This window comes from Lissotriton helveticus, chromosome 1_1, assembly GCF_964261635.1.
Source record: "Lissotriton helveticus chromosome 1_1, aLisHel1.1, whole genome shotgun sequence".
Taxonomy (NCBI): Eukaryota; Metazoa; Chordata; class Amphibia; order Caudata; family Salamandridae; genus Lissotriton; species Lissotriton helveticus.
In genome coordinates, this window is record NC_136057.1 from 169284690 (window position 1) to 169300414 (window position 15725).

Consider the following 15725-nt stretch of genomic DNA (forward strand, 5'->3'; position numbering starts at 1 on the left):
ATTTGAGCCGGTGGTTTCTGATGGAGCTACCGGCACTCCTTTTTTGCGCTAGACCTTACCCCCAGTCAGCTTTCCAATTAACTGGGGCGCTTCCTGCCTTTGTAAAACTGCCGAAGAACAGCTTAATAGCTTTGGCCGAGCCTTCTGCCTGCCTCCTGCCTTGAAGGCAATCTGCTTCTCCGCCCCCCTGGCAGCCAAACGCTCTTCAAAGGCTTTGCTCCACGCCCCCCGCCTGCACCACTCTCCATACTTCTCCTGTCCAGCCTGTGCCTTCTCTCCCTACCCTTAACCCTGCCCCCACCACCTCTGGATATTGCTGCTTGTTTTTCGTGCGTTCTTTCTATGTTCTGTTTTATCTCTGTCTTTGCCGACCTTTTTTCCTCTCCTCCATCTTTTATTCTTTCTTCTCATCCACCCTCCTCTCTTTTCACTGTTTCCTGCATTGTCCGCCCATATTTGCTCCTATTACCCGTTCTCTACTTCTGTTCTTTTTCTTGTCCGCTCTCTCCATATACAGAATTCATTATTCTCTTATTGTCTCGGTTGTTCCTTCTGCAGTCTTTCCTTATCTCAACCCATCTTTCGTTGCTTTAAAGTTCCTCCCCGTTTCATGCTCTGTCTGCTCCTAAGTATAGCGCCGCGAGGGGAAGCAGTGTGCTCTATTTCAGTGTATACAGTACACTCACTCTTTCCCTCAATTCCCTGGCTCCCTCACCCCTCCTCAACTCCCCGGACCCCCCCCCCAACCCCCTCCTCTTCAGACCCCCCCCCTCCCGCACTGCTGTAATTACTGCTTTGATGAGCTCCGTGCCCCTCCAGAACACACAGCGAGAGCCGCCTCCGGCTCTCGTTAACACCCCTCGGTGAGACAGACAGGAGCCGAGGCTGCAGCACAGACTCAAGGGCAGGGACAGGGGAGAGTGCACGCAGCTGGAGTCAGACGAGCTGCACCACCCCACAGCGGGGGGCTCCTGTATCAGCATCCACAGACCTCCCAGCAATCACCATCCACAGACCTCCCCAGCCATCACCATCCACAGACCCTCCCAGCCATCACCATCCACAGACCCTTCCAGCCATCACCATCCACAAACCCTCACAGCCATCACCATCCACAGACCGCCCAGCCATCACCATCCACAGACCGCCCAGCCATCACCATCCACAGACCCTCCCAGCCATCACCATCCACAGACCCTCCCAGCCATCACCATCCACAGACCCTCCCAGCCATCACCATCCACAGACCCTCCCAGCCATCACCATCCACAGACCCTCCCAGCCATCACCATCCACATACCCTCCCAGCCATCACCATCCACAGACCCTCCCAGCCATCACCATCCACAGACCTCCCAGCAATCACCATCCACAGACCTCCCAGGTTCGTTCTTTCTATGTTCTGTTTTATCTCTGTCTTTGCCGACCTTTTTTCCTCTCCTCCATCTTTTATTCTTTCTTCTCATCCACCCTCCTCTCTTTTCACTGTTTCCTGCATTGTCCGCCCATATTTGCTCCTATTACCCGTTCTCTACTTCTGTTCTTTTTCTTGTCCGCTCTCTCCATATACAGAATTCATTATTCTCTTATTGTCTCGGTTGTTCCTTCTGCAGTCTTTCCTTATCTCAACCCATCTTTCGTTGCTTTAAAGTTCCTCCCCGTTTCATGCTCTGTCTGCTCCTAAGTATAGCGCCGCGAGGGGAAGCAGTGTGCTCTATTTCAGTGTATACAGTACACTCACTCTTTCCCTCAATTCCCTGGCTCCCTCACCCCTCCTCAACTCCCCGGACCCCCCCCCCGCTCTTTTGACCCCCCCCCCCTCCCGCACTGCTGTAATTACTGCTTTGATGAGCTCCGTGCCCCTCCCCCCTCTCCATTTACTTACACAAATCTCGCAGATACCCCAAGCAGCAGTGCCCGCACTACCAATCCTTCTGTTATGCCACATCTCTCAGCTTACAGATTCGCACTTTCTTTTCCTCTCAACGTTTCTGCCTCTTTCACTCTCTCTTCCAACTCTCTCCCCCCTCTCCATTTACTTACACAAATCTCGCAGATACCCCAAGCAGCAGTGCCCGCATTACCAATCCTTCTGTTATGCCACATCTCTCAGCTTACAGATTCGCACTTTCTTTTCCTCTCAACGATTCTGCCTCTTTCACTCTTACAACTCTCTCCCCCCTCTCCATTCACTTACACAAATCTCGCAGATACCCCAAGCAGCAGTGCCCGCACTACCAATCCTTCACACACGCAACGCCACTCACACACGCAACGCCACTCACACACGCAACGCCACTCACACACGCAAGGCCACTCACACACGCAAGGCCACTCACACACGCAAGGCCACTCACACACGCAACGCCACTCACACACGCAACGCCACTCACACACGCTACGCCACTCACACACGCAACGCCACTCACACACGCCACTCATCCACGCAACGCCACTCATCCACAGAAACGCCACTCATCCACGCAACGCCACTCTTCCATTTGCAAAAAGAAAAATGTCTAACTATTCTATTGCGAGACCTATTGCATTTCCAATGCTTGTTTTTTTATGTATCCATTTCCCTTGCTAGATTACTGCACTGCTGTTGCACTAACTAAAGTCCTTTTTTCGCTCCTTTTTAAAGTTGTGTATGTGTATATAATTAATATGGTTTTAACATTTTGATATGATTTTTAGTAACGAAACAAAATGTAAATTTGATTTTTTTTTTTTTTTATAAACTGACTTAAAACTGAATACGGTTATAATGATGGCAGCTCGCTTGGCTGGCTGATTCGGACCCAGGGGCCGACAGGGTGCACAGATTGTGCTGGAAGCCTACAAGCACAGCAATGCACCAACACACCGGCTCTGAGCATCCAACCAAACTGCACGCCAGAATTGTGTTTTTAATTGTTTATAATATAGCTCGAGCTCGACCCGAGCGCTTTACATGAGCAGCAGTTACATTACAGAAGGACGCATTCATATTTGGTCGGCACGAGGACATGAAGTGATACGCCCAGAATCACAGGATGTTGAGCCGACGCCGGGACCGAACTCCCCAACTCCAAAGCCGGGAGCTCTGGCCATTACGCCATATAGTCTCCCCAGATTGTGGCTGCCATTAGCCCACGACCACCACTGTCAGCTTTTCTGATATTTGAAGGCCGGATATTTGCAGCGTGGATGCTTTGAAGGTGGAGGAAACTGCAATGAACCATCGAACCTTGAACAAATCTTAATTCATGAATGGCACAGTCAGGTCCCGGTCTCACTGGCCTCTGGGGTCTCCTGCCAGTCGAAGGCGGATATGCTCAAAGTGACTCAAATGCATAGAATATTCCTGCATTCAGGCAGCCCTGCGCGCGCACCTCTTTTCTTGACATTTGTCGGGTGTTGCCAGCTGCCGCGTCCGTGCCACCGCAGTGCCATTGCGGCCCGTGCCCTCTCCAGGTGCCCGCAGGGACGCCTGGCTCTGCCGCGGGGTTGGACGCGGCGTCGAGAGCCGTGCGCGCGGTGCGCAGTGCCCATTCCATGCGGGGTGCCACTCCCGGAGCTGCGCAGCGGGCACGGCGACCCGCCAGGCACAGGTGCCGCATTACCAGGGAGAGAGGCGGGCAGGGAAGGCTGGCGCCGGAATACAGATGAGGGCAGCTGGGAGCGGACGCCGCGCACCGGCTCCCGCGGCGAGGGGGGTTCATGGGCGCCGGGGCTGGGCCAGGTGGGCTGCTGCCAGGCGTCGCGTGAGTGGCATGGGGGCAAACCCCGGCACCGCAGCTGCCACCTGCGTATGGTGCCCTTTCCATCCGTGCGGCTGCATTTGGTACCAAGAGTGGGGCTACCAGGAAAACAAAATACAGAATGTTTCTTTTCCATTGTTCTGTAGCGCCTCACCGAGTTAGTGCCTGGTTTGTGAGGACTCCAGTTGTGTTGCACGAGGCTGGGAAAGCAGAGGACCTGTGCGTGTGGGGGAGACTTCTACACGAGGGCGTTGTGGGCACGCATTGAACCCCTCTAGCTGAAGTTGTTTGGGGGGCAGTAGATGGCAGGGGTTGTAGATGTTATCTCTAAATGATAAAATCCTCCTAATACTGCCTGAGTTCCGGCCCCCACTGCCTGGAGCTCTGGCCCCCACTGCCTGGAGCTCTGCCCCCCCCCCCCCGCCTGGAGCTCTGCCCCCCCCCTAACTGGAGCTCTGGCCCCCCCCTGCCTGGAGCTCTGGCCCCCTCTATTTGATGCCTTGAGATTTCCTGGCCTAAGATGTACCCTGGTCCTATTCCATGTCCCTTTCCTGTATTAGAGTTCCATTCCATACCCGGAGATCTTTCCTGCTCCTGAGATGTTCCCTGGTCCCTTTGTATGTCCCTATTGGATGGTTTTCCATTCTATACCCTGAGATCTTTCTTTGGTCCTAAGTGTACCCCGATCTCATTCCAATTCCTTGTCATGGAGTTCTGTTTTATACCTGGAGATCTTTCTCGGTCATAAGATGTACCCCGGCCCCATTCAATGTGCCTGTCATGTATCGGAGTCCCATTCCATACACTGGGATCTTTCTTGGTCCTGAGATGTTCCCTGGTTCCTTTCCGTGTCCCTATTGTGTGTTTTTCCATTCTAACCCCTGAGATCTTTCTTTGGTCGTAAGTGTACCCGGTACCATTTCATGGCCCTGTCATTGAGTTCCATTTGAAGCCTTAAGACCTTTCCTGGTCCAATCCTCAAGGCTTGAAATGTCTCACTCTGTGCCCCCCATGTTCCAAGATGTACCTTAATCCTATATGTACCGAAATATATAATTTTCTAATCTGTGCCGGACACAGGTCAATGTCTCATCCCTTACCCAGAGAGGTCACCGTCTGCTTAAATGTATCCTGGCTTGATTCCAATGCGCTGGGAGAGAATCCACATTTTATCCTGTGTTTTTAGAAATGTCTTTGGCCCATTCTGTGTTATCGTGTCCCGAGAGGTACCTGCACCTTGTGTCCCTCTTCCAAGACTCCTGCTGATGAAGTTCCTTGTCCCTGTCACCCCGTTCCATGTCCCACTTTCTCGAGATGCCTCCTGGACAAATTCCGTGACCATGACTAGGATGTTTATTGACCGCACCTCAAGTCCTGAGATGTTTCCAGTCTCTTCTTGTGTCCTGAAAATATCTTCACAAATCACAACCTCTGGTGCCACCTCCCTGTATCTATGAAGTACCCTCAGCCCCACGTGCGCTCCCGTGAAAAGATATCCTGGGATAAACTGTTGTGGTGGATATCCTGGGATAAACTGTTGTGGTGGATATCCTGGGATAAACTGTTGTGGTGGATATCCTGGGATAAACTGTTGTGGTGGATATCCTGGGATAAACTGTTGTGGTGGATATCCTGGGATAAACTGTTGTGGTGGATATCCTGGGATAAACTGTTGTGGTGGCGTGTGCTGCACAAGTGTTTGGTTCATTCATTAATGCCCTGTGTTTGCTTTCTTCTAGGCGAGCCAAGCTTCATCAGGAAGCCAGATGACCAGATTGGTATTTCGGGGGGCGTGGCCTCCTTCGTGTGCCAGGCAACGGGGGACCCCAAGCCACGCATCACCTGGATGAAGAAAGGGAAGAAAGTCAGCTCGCAGCGCTTCGAGGTTAGTTCTAGTGCCGAAAGAGAGGGGTAACGGTGACTTCTGCCATACAGCTGCCCTACATCTGTCCAGGATATTACACTGCTTTGGTAGCTTTGTGTGGCCCTACATGCCACCCCCATGCCCCTTCAGGCCAACCTCATGCCACTTCATGGCACCGGAGGCAGAAGAGGGTTTTGAAGACAGTGGAAAAGCAAACTTACTATCCTGTTTCCAGTCCTGAAATATATGGGGAAATAACTTTCTAGAAAGTTGGCTAGAACAGAGTTTTCCAAACTGTGGATCAAGCCATTTAAAAAAAAAAAATGTTGGTAGGACTTGAAAGTCCAACAATCAAATAAAGGTACAACATCCTGCAACAAGACTAGGTAAAAAACATTGGCATTTATTTTGTCAATAACTCCAACAATTGGCGTTTAAAATTACTGTTTTTTGCTTTTGCTTTTTTATACCATTGTCAATAGTACTATGCAAACATAATAACTTCACTGCAAATAAAAATTGTTATTTTCGACACCAACCGCTCTAACTTTAACAATGCAAGACCGGTTGCATTGAAAATGCGTGTTTAACAATTGGGCTAGGGTTTACAATCTCCTCTCACTCTGCAGTCAGAAAAAGAAAGGTAGTGTGAAGTACATGACAATCTTGCTGGGGTACAGGGAGTGTGAAAGGAAAGGCTGTGGTAAGTCGTCGTTTCATAACACAGCAACATGTAAATACCTGTAAACGAACTGCACGGATTCAGCAGTTAGGAAAGCAAAAATGAAGCAAATGTTTTAGTAATTCTGAAGTTTGATGGAATCAAAGGTTTTATTTATATTTATTTATTTAAGAGTTTTATATAGCGCGGGCGAGACCCATAGGCATCGGAGCGCTATCATAAGATCAGAACAGATCAAGACACTTTACTGGGTGAAGACACTTTACCTGGTGATGTACAGTACACTATAGTTTTATCTGTAAAACTGCATGTCTGAGCAATTTTAGTGGCCATTTCAGCGGGAAAAGTGCTGTCAGTAAACGGCAATGCGCTACCATACTTTAGCTACGTTAAAAAAAATCGCTTGCCTCCAGTCCATTAAAGCTAGATGGGTTGCAAAAGTTTGTCGTACTAAAAGATGGGTCCTGGTTTAAAAAAGTTTCATAAGCATCGGTCTAGAAGAGTTATTTCCTCTTCAAACTCTAGTTCTCAAATATTGTGGTGAAAGATTTAAATAAAATCCAAGAAATATTGTAAAAAAAGATTGAAAAAATTCAATTTTACTTTGCTGGGAAGCTTAGTGCACCTCTCAAAGCAAAAAATAGGATTGCCCTAGGGGGACAGGAGAGAGAACGAGAGCAGAAGCCAGGTGAATGGAAAGCTTTTCCTCCCAAACGCTTAATTCTCAATGAACGGATCAGCAGTGCATTGTGGGTAGCTAACCTGAGGCATCCAATGGGGGTGGGAAGGAAGGAACAGGAGACAGCTGAGAAGGGGGTGCAGCTGGGGGGTGGTGGAGGGGCGACAGAGGAGGCGGGAAGGCAATGTATGTTTGGTTGCTGCGGCTAGGGTAATTCCCTAAAAAGGATCTGACCCCAAAATGGAAACACCCATGGCCAACTAAGGAATGCCGCCTATGCAGACAAGGGGATGAATCATTATTACACCGCTTATGTATCTGCCCTTTGCTAATAGAAATTCGAAAAATTGTCCTCCAGGAGGCATTAAGGAAGGAACAAATAAGAACATGTATAGCGGCAGTCATAACATGCCTTGGAGGCTCGTCGATTCAACTGTCCTGCAGAGCCATAAACTTTTGGAAAATTGCGGCAAAAGAAATGGATAAAAAGTGACTTAATTCAAGTAGCTTTAAAATAAGTTATTTACACATTTTAAATTGCACTGATTGCACTTTCTTATACTGCAAAAACAACAATGATGGACAGAATGTGGATCAATGTCACACATTCACCCCAGTCAAAAGATCTGGGCCCAAATCCATCGTTTTTCCACTCCACACCACCCTGGGTTAGACAATGGCGATATGCAAATCAGCGCTGACCCTGTGCCCCATGGGAACAGTCCAGTCGGAACTACAAAAGCCATGTCCTTCCCAGAACGGAAACAAGCATCCGAGGACCGGCCCGGTTTCGAGGTAACACCTCATCAGCCCGGCTAGCTTGCTTCCAGTGGTGTGGAGTGCCTGGGACTCACGTCTGAGCATCCCCAGTACACTTAGAGCGGTTACTGCAAAAACAACAATGATGGACAGAATGTGGATCAATGTCACACATTCACCCCAGTCAAAAGATCTGGGCCCAAATCCATCGTTTTTCCACTCCACACCACCCTGGGTTAGACAATGGCGATATGCAAATCAGCGCTGACCCTGTGCCCCATGGGAACAGTCCAGTCCGAACTACAAAAGCCATGTCCTTCCCAGAACGGTTTCGGGCCGGTCCTCGGATGCTTGTTTCCGTTCTGGGAAGGACATGGCTTTTGTAGTTCGGACTGGACTGTTCCCATGGGGCACAGGGTCAGCGCTGATTTGCATATCGCCATTGTCTAACCCAGGGTGGTGTGGAGTGGAAAAACGATGGATTTGGGCCCAGATCTTTTGACTGGGGTGAATGTGTGACATTGATCCACATTCTGTCCATCATTGTTGTTTTTGCAGTAACCGCTCTAAGTGTACTGGGGATGCTCAGACGTGAGTCCCAGGCACTCCACACCACTGGAAGCAAGCTAGCCGGGCTGATGAGAGGTGTTACCTCGAAACCGGGCCGGTCCTCGGATGCTTGTTTCCGTTCTGGGAAGGACATGGCTTTTGTAGTTCGGACTGGACTGTTCCCATGGGGCACAGGGTCAGCGCTGATTTGCATATCGCCATTGTCTAACCCAGGGTGGTGTGGAGTGGAAAAACGATGGATTTGGGCCCAGATCTTTTGACTGGGGTGAATGTGTGACATTGATCCACATTCTGTCCATCATTGTTGTTTTTGCAGTAACTGCACTTTCTTATACTGCTTACTTAATCAGCTGCAAATTGCTTGAGGATATGACTTTGTTGTGCTTTTATTTTTTATTACTTGATTTTAAAACATTGACGTACTGTATTATGTACCAGGTGGTATTTTCACCCTTTTATGATTTTTAACGAAATCAAATAAAAGTACATTTGACTGACTGTTTGCTGCCTGTCAAAATATTGTGCCATCAGGAAACACGTCACTGGCGCGAGCCTCGACAGTGCCACAGGAGCGCAACAGCACTCCGGATGCCTGAAACGGGCTCCGGGTGAAGAGACGCCCTTCGCACTGCTTTGTTCAGGCTCCTGACACGGGTGACCCCCCAGGAAGTCATTTAAACTGAGTACCAGGCCCATGTGCTGCACTCTCAGCCCTTATGGACCACGAAGAGCGAGGCTGCTGTCTTAAGTTCCACTTGTATCGGTATATGTTTGCCGTTTGCTAGACCCGAAAAGCGTCCGAGGACTTAAGAACACGATAAAAAGATTGAATCCAAGTACCAAAACACTGAACTATTGGCAGTTAGGCAAGAAGTGTGCCAACTGAATATTAAAAAGAGTTTTACATTTTATTGCAATTAAAAATGTAGATGTTAGACAAATACAGTAAAATGACAATAGCAGTGTACCTAAAATATTAGCATCTAAAATATACTTTTTGTGAAACACCGTTTGTATAAATGCGATAGGTCATTCATTAAAATGTCAGTGGCAAAGAAGGTATTTAAAGTCTTTTATAAACGGGTCAAAGGAAGTTTTTACACTTTGTTGAGAGAGCGTAATCGCCTACTCTGAGGTGCATGTCTTGGAAAAATGCCCTGAGATCCATTGAGCTGGGGTTCTTTATTTCTTGAAGGCGGAAAGTTCTAATCTAGAAGATGTGCTTCAGGGCTCCGAAATGATTGGCTGCGCCCTGGGGTATGAGTTTTTGAGCCAGGAATTTCAAGGTACCAGAGAAAATGGCTTGGTCAGTAGTGTTAGAAGATTTTTGCATTTAGAGACCGCCACAGAATGTTTACTTGTGTTTCGCGCACATGTTTTGGGCAGTTCGTGATGGTAGCACATAGAGCCCAGCGAACTCGATCTATGAGGCGAGAAGTTGCAGGCGAAATCCCCCCATGCACTCTTTGTTGGTGGTTTCTTCCTTTGTGGTTGTCCTCTGGTGAATTCTTCCCTCTTCTACATCCCTCCTGCAGGTGATAGAATTTGACGATGGTTCAGGGTCGGTTCTACGGATACAGCCACTCCGCGTCCATCGAGACGAGGCAATCTACGAGTGCACGGCCACCAACAGCGTGGGCGAAATCAACAGCAATGCCAAGCTCACCGTCCTGGAAGGTAAGGGTGGCCATCACGAAACTGGTCCCTGAAACCCGATTACCGTACATGATCATTTGTGAGCAATATACAAATTTACTGGCCAACGCAGTGGAAAGTGTGGTGTCTGTAAATGATGGTGTGCTACGACACGATGCTCTAGTTACATTAAACACATTGCTTGCCTCTTGTCCATTAAAGCTAGGTGGGTTGAGAGTCGTCGTACTAAAAAGTGGGTCGTGGTTTTAAGTTTCTGACGCATCAGTCTAGAAGACTTATTTCCTATTCAAACTCTAGTCCTCAAATATTGTAGTGAAAGATAAAAAAATCCCTGAAGAATTGTAAAAAGGGGTTTTTAAGATGCAATTTTGCTTTGCTCTGAAGTTTTACCCTAAGTGCACCTATCTAAGCCAAATATAGGATTACCCTAGACTCCTAGAGGGACCGGAGAGAGGAAGAGAACAGAGTCCTCGTTGGAGGCAACCACGTGTTGTGGAAGTGGATCTTGTGGAGATATCAGTTGGAGACTGAGTATGTAGAGACGTGTAACGTTGGGTGCCAAGTGCAGAAGGCTTGCCCCATGTAACTGCAATATGAAGGGATTTAATGCAGAGAGCTGTACCTGAGGGGTTCCAAATATGGATTCTTATAATGTGAAGGTACGTAAAGTGGATGCAACAGGGGTGGAGACAGGCAGCTTGAGGGTGCTAGGGTTGCAAGGTCGTAAGTCCTTTATGTGAGTTAGGTGTCTCCGTTTCTAGCACTGCGGGATGCTTCATGAAGGCGCTAGCTGTGTAGCATTTCAACATGAAGGTACTAGGGATGCAGGCTTAGAGGATGGAGGCGTGCAAAACATGAAGGTCCTTAATGTGCAAGCTTGGTACCATGGAATCTTGTGGAGTGGTGTGGCTCACTGGTTAGAGGCGGCAGACCTGTAAGCAGAGAACGGCCCGGGACGAGGGTTCAATTGCTGACGGGGCAGAGTCTTGGACCAGGGTCAACAGACTCGATAATTCTCGCCTCAGTGCCTACTCTAACCAGGGAACACACTCAGTAACTCTGGGCATTAGCTTGCCTTATCTCTACAACGGCCCCCCACAGATGCCGGGGATGCCTGGTTTCACCCTGGAGATACCCAGAAAGGGACCATCTCACAGGGAAAACCAGGACGGGTTCCCCAGCGGTCTACAGCGCCAGGACACTCGGGTAGAGTAACAGTGCGCTTTACAAGAATCCCACATTTATGCCTGACTCTTTTATGTGTACAAGCTGATCACATGGAATCTCACATACCTGAAGATTCTAGTTGTGCAAGTTGGTAACATGGAATCTCACACACCTGATGATTTTATGTGTGCAAGCTGGTAACATGGAATCTCACATACCTGATGATTTTATGTGTGCAAGCTGGTAACATGGAATCTCACATACCTGATGATTTTATGTGTGCAAGCTGGTAACATGGAATCTCACATACCTGATGATTTTATGTGTGCAAGCTGGTAACATGGAATCTCACATACTTGTAGATTCTAGGTGTGCATGCTTGTAGCACGCGGGCTTTCAATGTGAAGGTGACGTGCAGGGATTCCAAGCTTCCCTGTGCCAGGTGTGAGGATCTTGATATGGCACAACCCAGAATTTGGGCATGGTCTGGCATAGCTGGCATAGCTGGTTACAACAGAGGAGCATTGTAATGCCTATTGCAGATGGAAATTGCCCACTGTGACACCTCACACCGGTACTACTGATAGTAAATTCTAGAATGACCATACATATGTGTATACAAAGATGGCTCTAGGTACATCGGAGCCCGATCCAACCTCTTTAAGTGTCGACCTATAGTAAACCTGCTTGACATGCTTCACCCTTCCCCTCGGACTCTATTTGCCTTTTTGAACTGGTTTTCCATAGACTGCCACTTTTCATTGGTGATAAAAACCTTGCACGGTGAATGGACATTTAGAGCCCTTGGCAAAATGACAATCTGCTGTGTCGGCGCTCTGCGTTCCCCAGCAACAAGGCTATTTTTGAGGCTGTAGGTTGCTGTCTGCATCCCTCTGTTGGCCTTGTGGGGTGGCACAGTCCGGCATTCACCTACAGTGGCCGTTAATGTCCCACCAGCCCGGAATGAGGCTAACGTGCATTGTATGATGCTCTCTGTGCTGGACATTTCCACAACTTCTCAAACAATGGGATTAGTTAGGACACAACCCTGATTTCATTGCAAGACCTGAGGGTGTCATTATGCACACTTCATTTGAAGCCACTCTACATAACATCACCATTGCAATCAATCTAGGATTAGAACATTGAGTCACTATAGAAGGCCACCAACACAAGCAACCTGTTCTCTAATGCCCTTATGCCCTTCACAACACACAACATCTCAAAATGATTGTTTTATCTAAAACATATGCTCCAACATAGACTTAGTTCTCTTTCACAAGTCAAAATGTACCCCATCATGTCTATAATACCTGGAAGCCAAATTTGTGGAGCGGTGCACCACTCGATATTGGGATGAATGGTAGTCAATGAATCAATAAGTCATATATATTATTAAGATCTTGAATAATCCTTTATTTTCACAAAAAAGCCAGCAAACTTGTTTCGTCCATGCAAATGAACTTCTTCAGGGCATGAGTCCAAGTTCCCAGGTGAGGAAATGGAGGTGGAAGTTGTAATCCGAGCTGCACGGGCCACCTTGATAAGGGCCGGTGTGTGCTGAATCTGGGAACAATGTGGAGATGTGAGCTGTCCGTTTCTGTGTTGAGAGTGGTCTTTAATACCTATGACAACCCTCTGATGTCATTAAACATATTCTTCGAACAGAAATCAAAGTCAAGCGGCTCCTTTCTGGCTCAACTGTTTCAAATTTAGGAAAACCTTATCTGGCCAAGACAGAAATAAACTGAAAACTAGAGTCACATCTGAAAGAACATCCTATTGAGGTCTAGCACGACTCTTAAGCCTAAAACCTTTCATCCCTCTACAAACACTGCTTGCTGCTAAACCATTCACCAAACAATGTCTCGCTGAAGTCGCGATGTATAGCAATTGACTATTCTGTAGCCGAAACCATTCTCAAATAACTCCGCTAAGAAATGTGACACCTGGACTACAGTAGCCTCTACGTGACCCATATCCATCTTTATTCATCAACTACTCCCGATTCTCCAAATACCCCTGTATCTCTTCCTCCTTCCAGTAGCCCAAGATTCATCATGGAGGAGCCTTTCTTGAAAGACTTGAATACGGGCTAGACGGGCAAACTTCCAAACAAGAAGGTTCAACGCCCTCTGACAAAACCAGTGGAGTTTATTTCCTGTGTAGGCCTATTTCACTGAAATTAAAAAAGGTTCCTTTATTTACACTTCCAACACTCCTGAGAAGAGAACTAAAGCAGTTATGTCCTCAAACGACTCACAAGATTTATTTAACACTTCTCATCTTCATTAAAACTCTCTGGATTCTTGCAAATGGAAGGAACACATAACCTCTCAAAAATCTCCAAATCAAAGCATCCACCGCACATATGTCTTGATCTGGTCTCCAACTGTAGTGTAGCCTGTTCGCAAACCAGTCTACTTATCTTGGCCACCATTGTTCCATAGTTCTTTCGAAATGATACTATATCACTCGTTTCTGCGATCTTGAATTCCAATCTGCAACCTGATGTTCTGTTCCTGCCAAAAATTCCACCTTCAGTGAAATCCAGCATTCCAAACAGAAGTGCCATAAATCACCTGCCAAGTCTGACAACCAGTTGATCTGTTCCAACCTGAACAACTGGTCTAAGTTACTGTGGATGCGTTGTCTATGAGCGTGAGAACCACAATGCCTGCCAATGAGGCAATTAATGGCCAATCCGCAAACAATCTTAAAATCAGACTCACACCCTACAATGTGTTCTTTGTAGATTGAGGCGGTCTCTTTAAACGCACCCCTTTCATGCATCCGGACACTCACTCTATTACTTAGCGGCGGTTCCTGGCTCCAACCTCTGAGGCACAGCATCACTTTATTCAGCACATCAGCGCACCGGCCCACTCCTCGCCGCACCCGCTCCGCGGGTGCCGCTTCGACTTGTGCAGCGGACATCAGCATTGCGGGGCATTGTTTGTGGCGGTAAGGCGGCTCCGGGCGCGAGGCTACAGCGGGGCTGCGAGCGTGCGGGGACTTCAGTACCCAGAAGTCCCTGCAAGACCGACGGATAGCTTCCGGTCCGCTCTCCCTGCTGGCCCGCCCCCCGCACCCCCCCGAGGCTCTCAAAAAGGCGCTTCTGACCTCCAACGTGTGGGACACTCACTCTATTACTTAGCGGCGGTTCCTGGCTCCAACCTCTGAGGCACAGCATCACTTTATTCAGCACATCAGCGCACCAGCCCACTCCTCGCCGCACCCGCTCCGCGGGTGCCGCTTCGACTTGTGCAGCGGACATCAGCATTGCGGGGCATTGTTTGTGGCGGTAAGGCGGCTCCGGGCGCGAGGCTACAGCGGGGCTGCGAGCGTGCGGGGACTTCAGTACCCAGAAGTCCCTGCAAGACCGACGGATAGCTTCCGGTCCGCTCTCCCTGCTGGCCCGCCCCCCACGCCCCCTATATTACAACCTTCGATTCCCGCAGCGCGGGACGCAGCCCGGGCAAAGACTGGGCAAAGACTGGGCAAAGACTGGGCAAAGACTGGGCAAAGACTGGGCAAAGACTGGGCAAAGACTGGGCAAAGACTGGGCAAAGACTGGGCAAAGACTGGGCAAAGACTGGGCAAAGACTGGGCCGTTTGAGGCCGTTTGAGGCCGTTTGAGGCCGTTTGAGGCCGTTTGAGGCCGTTTGAGGCCGTTTGAGAGGACTGGACTGGCCTACCCTCTTTCACCCAGTTCTTATCATTGACTATTTGGGTTTAAAGTTGTGATCTCCCGCATTTTGTAGGAGGCCTTACCCTGGTCCTTGTTCTTGCTTAATTATGTGCACCAGGTTAACTCGTAGCAAGGCCGTTAAGGGAGGCCCATCAATTAGTGGTCCTATGGACGATTTCATCACTCGTACCAATCTTGCGATCGACCAGGAAATTTCCAAATTGCAGACTCGTGTCTCTCTAGAATTGGCTGCCGCTAGAAGATTATCGGAGGTTATTGCAGTCTCAAAAAAATCCTCCCTGGGCCACATAGCTACTGCTGTTACCCCGGAGCGACCCGCCAATCCCAGTTCTCTAGTCTTGCAGGCAGAAGTCCACCAGGTTCCGATTTCACAACCTCCCTCTCCAGCCCCAGGGCCAGCTGTCGACGCAGGTGATTCGAATCTGCCTGCGTTGTCTTCCATGCAGAATGTCAGTTTTAATTTTCCTACCCCGGTAATTTTAAAATCACACAATGGCAAGCAGGATGCCAGCTCTAACTTCCCCGCCCCAGTAATTTTTAATTCTTCTAGGATCAATACTAGTAAGGGTAATACACCCAAAAGGAAAAGGACTTCCCGGTACACTTACTATCGCAAGAAAGCAAGAGTTGCGGTGGTACAGAAACCGAAATTGCCCAGTGTACCACTACCCAATACAACAAAAGGGACTATCCCTAGGGAACAGCCACATCGAGAGGGGGTTAGCGAGGGGACAGATCCTGCTTCTACCACCATCACAGTACAGGATGGGGGCACACATGATGAGGGTCGGGAAGGGAAGGATGGGGAATTCATAGGTATAGTTTGGGAAACACTCAAGAAACTTCTTTCCCCCCCTTGCTTTTAGACTCTCATGCATCGAAAACAGCTTGTT

General features: G+C 48.6%; 1 protein-coding gene across 4 annotated transcripts in view; it reads left to right on the forward strand.

Annotated features, from left to right (window-relative positions):
- PTPRF (protein tyrosine phosphatase receptor type F) overlaps positions 1-15725 on the forward strand; it is a 761542-nt gene that overhangs the window by 478126 nt on the left and 267691 nt on the right. For all 4 annotated transcript variants that reach the window (XM_078660336.1, XM_078660567.1, XM_078660486.1 and 1 more), the window contains 2 exons: positions 5483-5628; positions 9833-9974. In XM_078660336.1, the coding sequence (XP_078516462.1) occupies positions 5483-5628; positions 9833-9974 (288 nt within the window). The remainder of the gene's footprint in view (positions 1-5482; positions 5629-9832; positions 9975-15725) is intronic.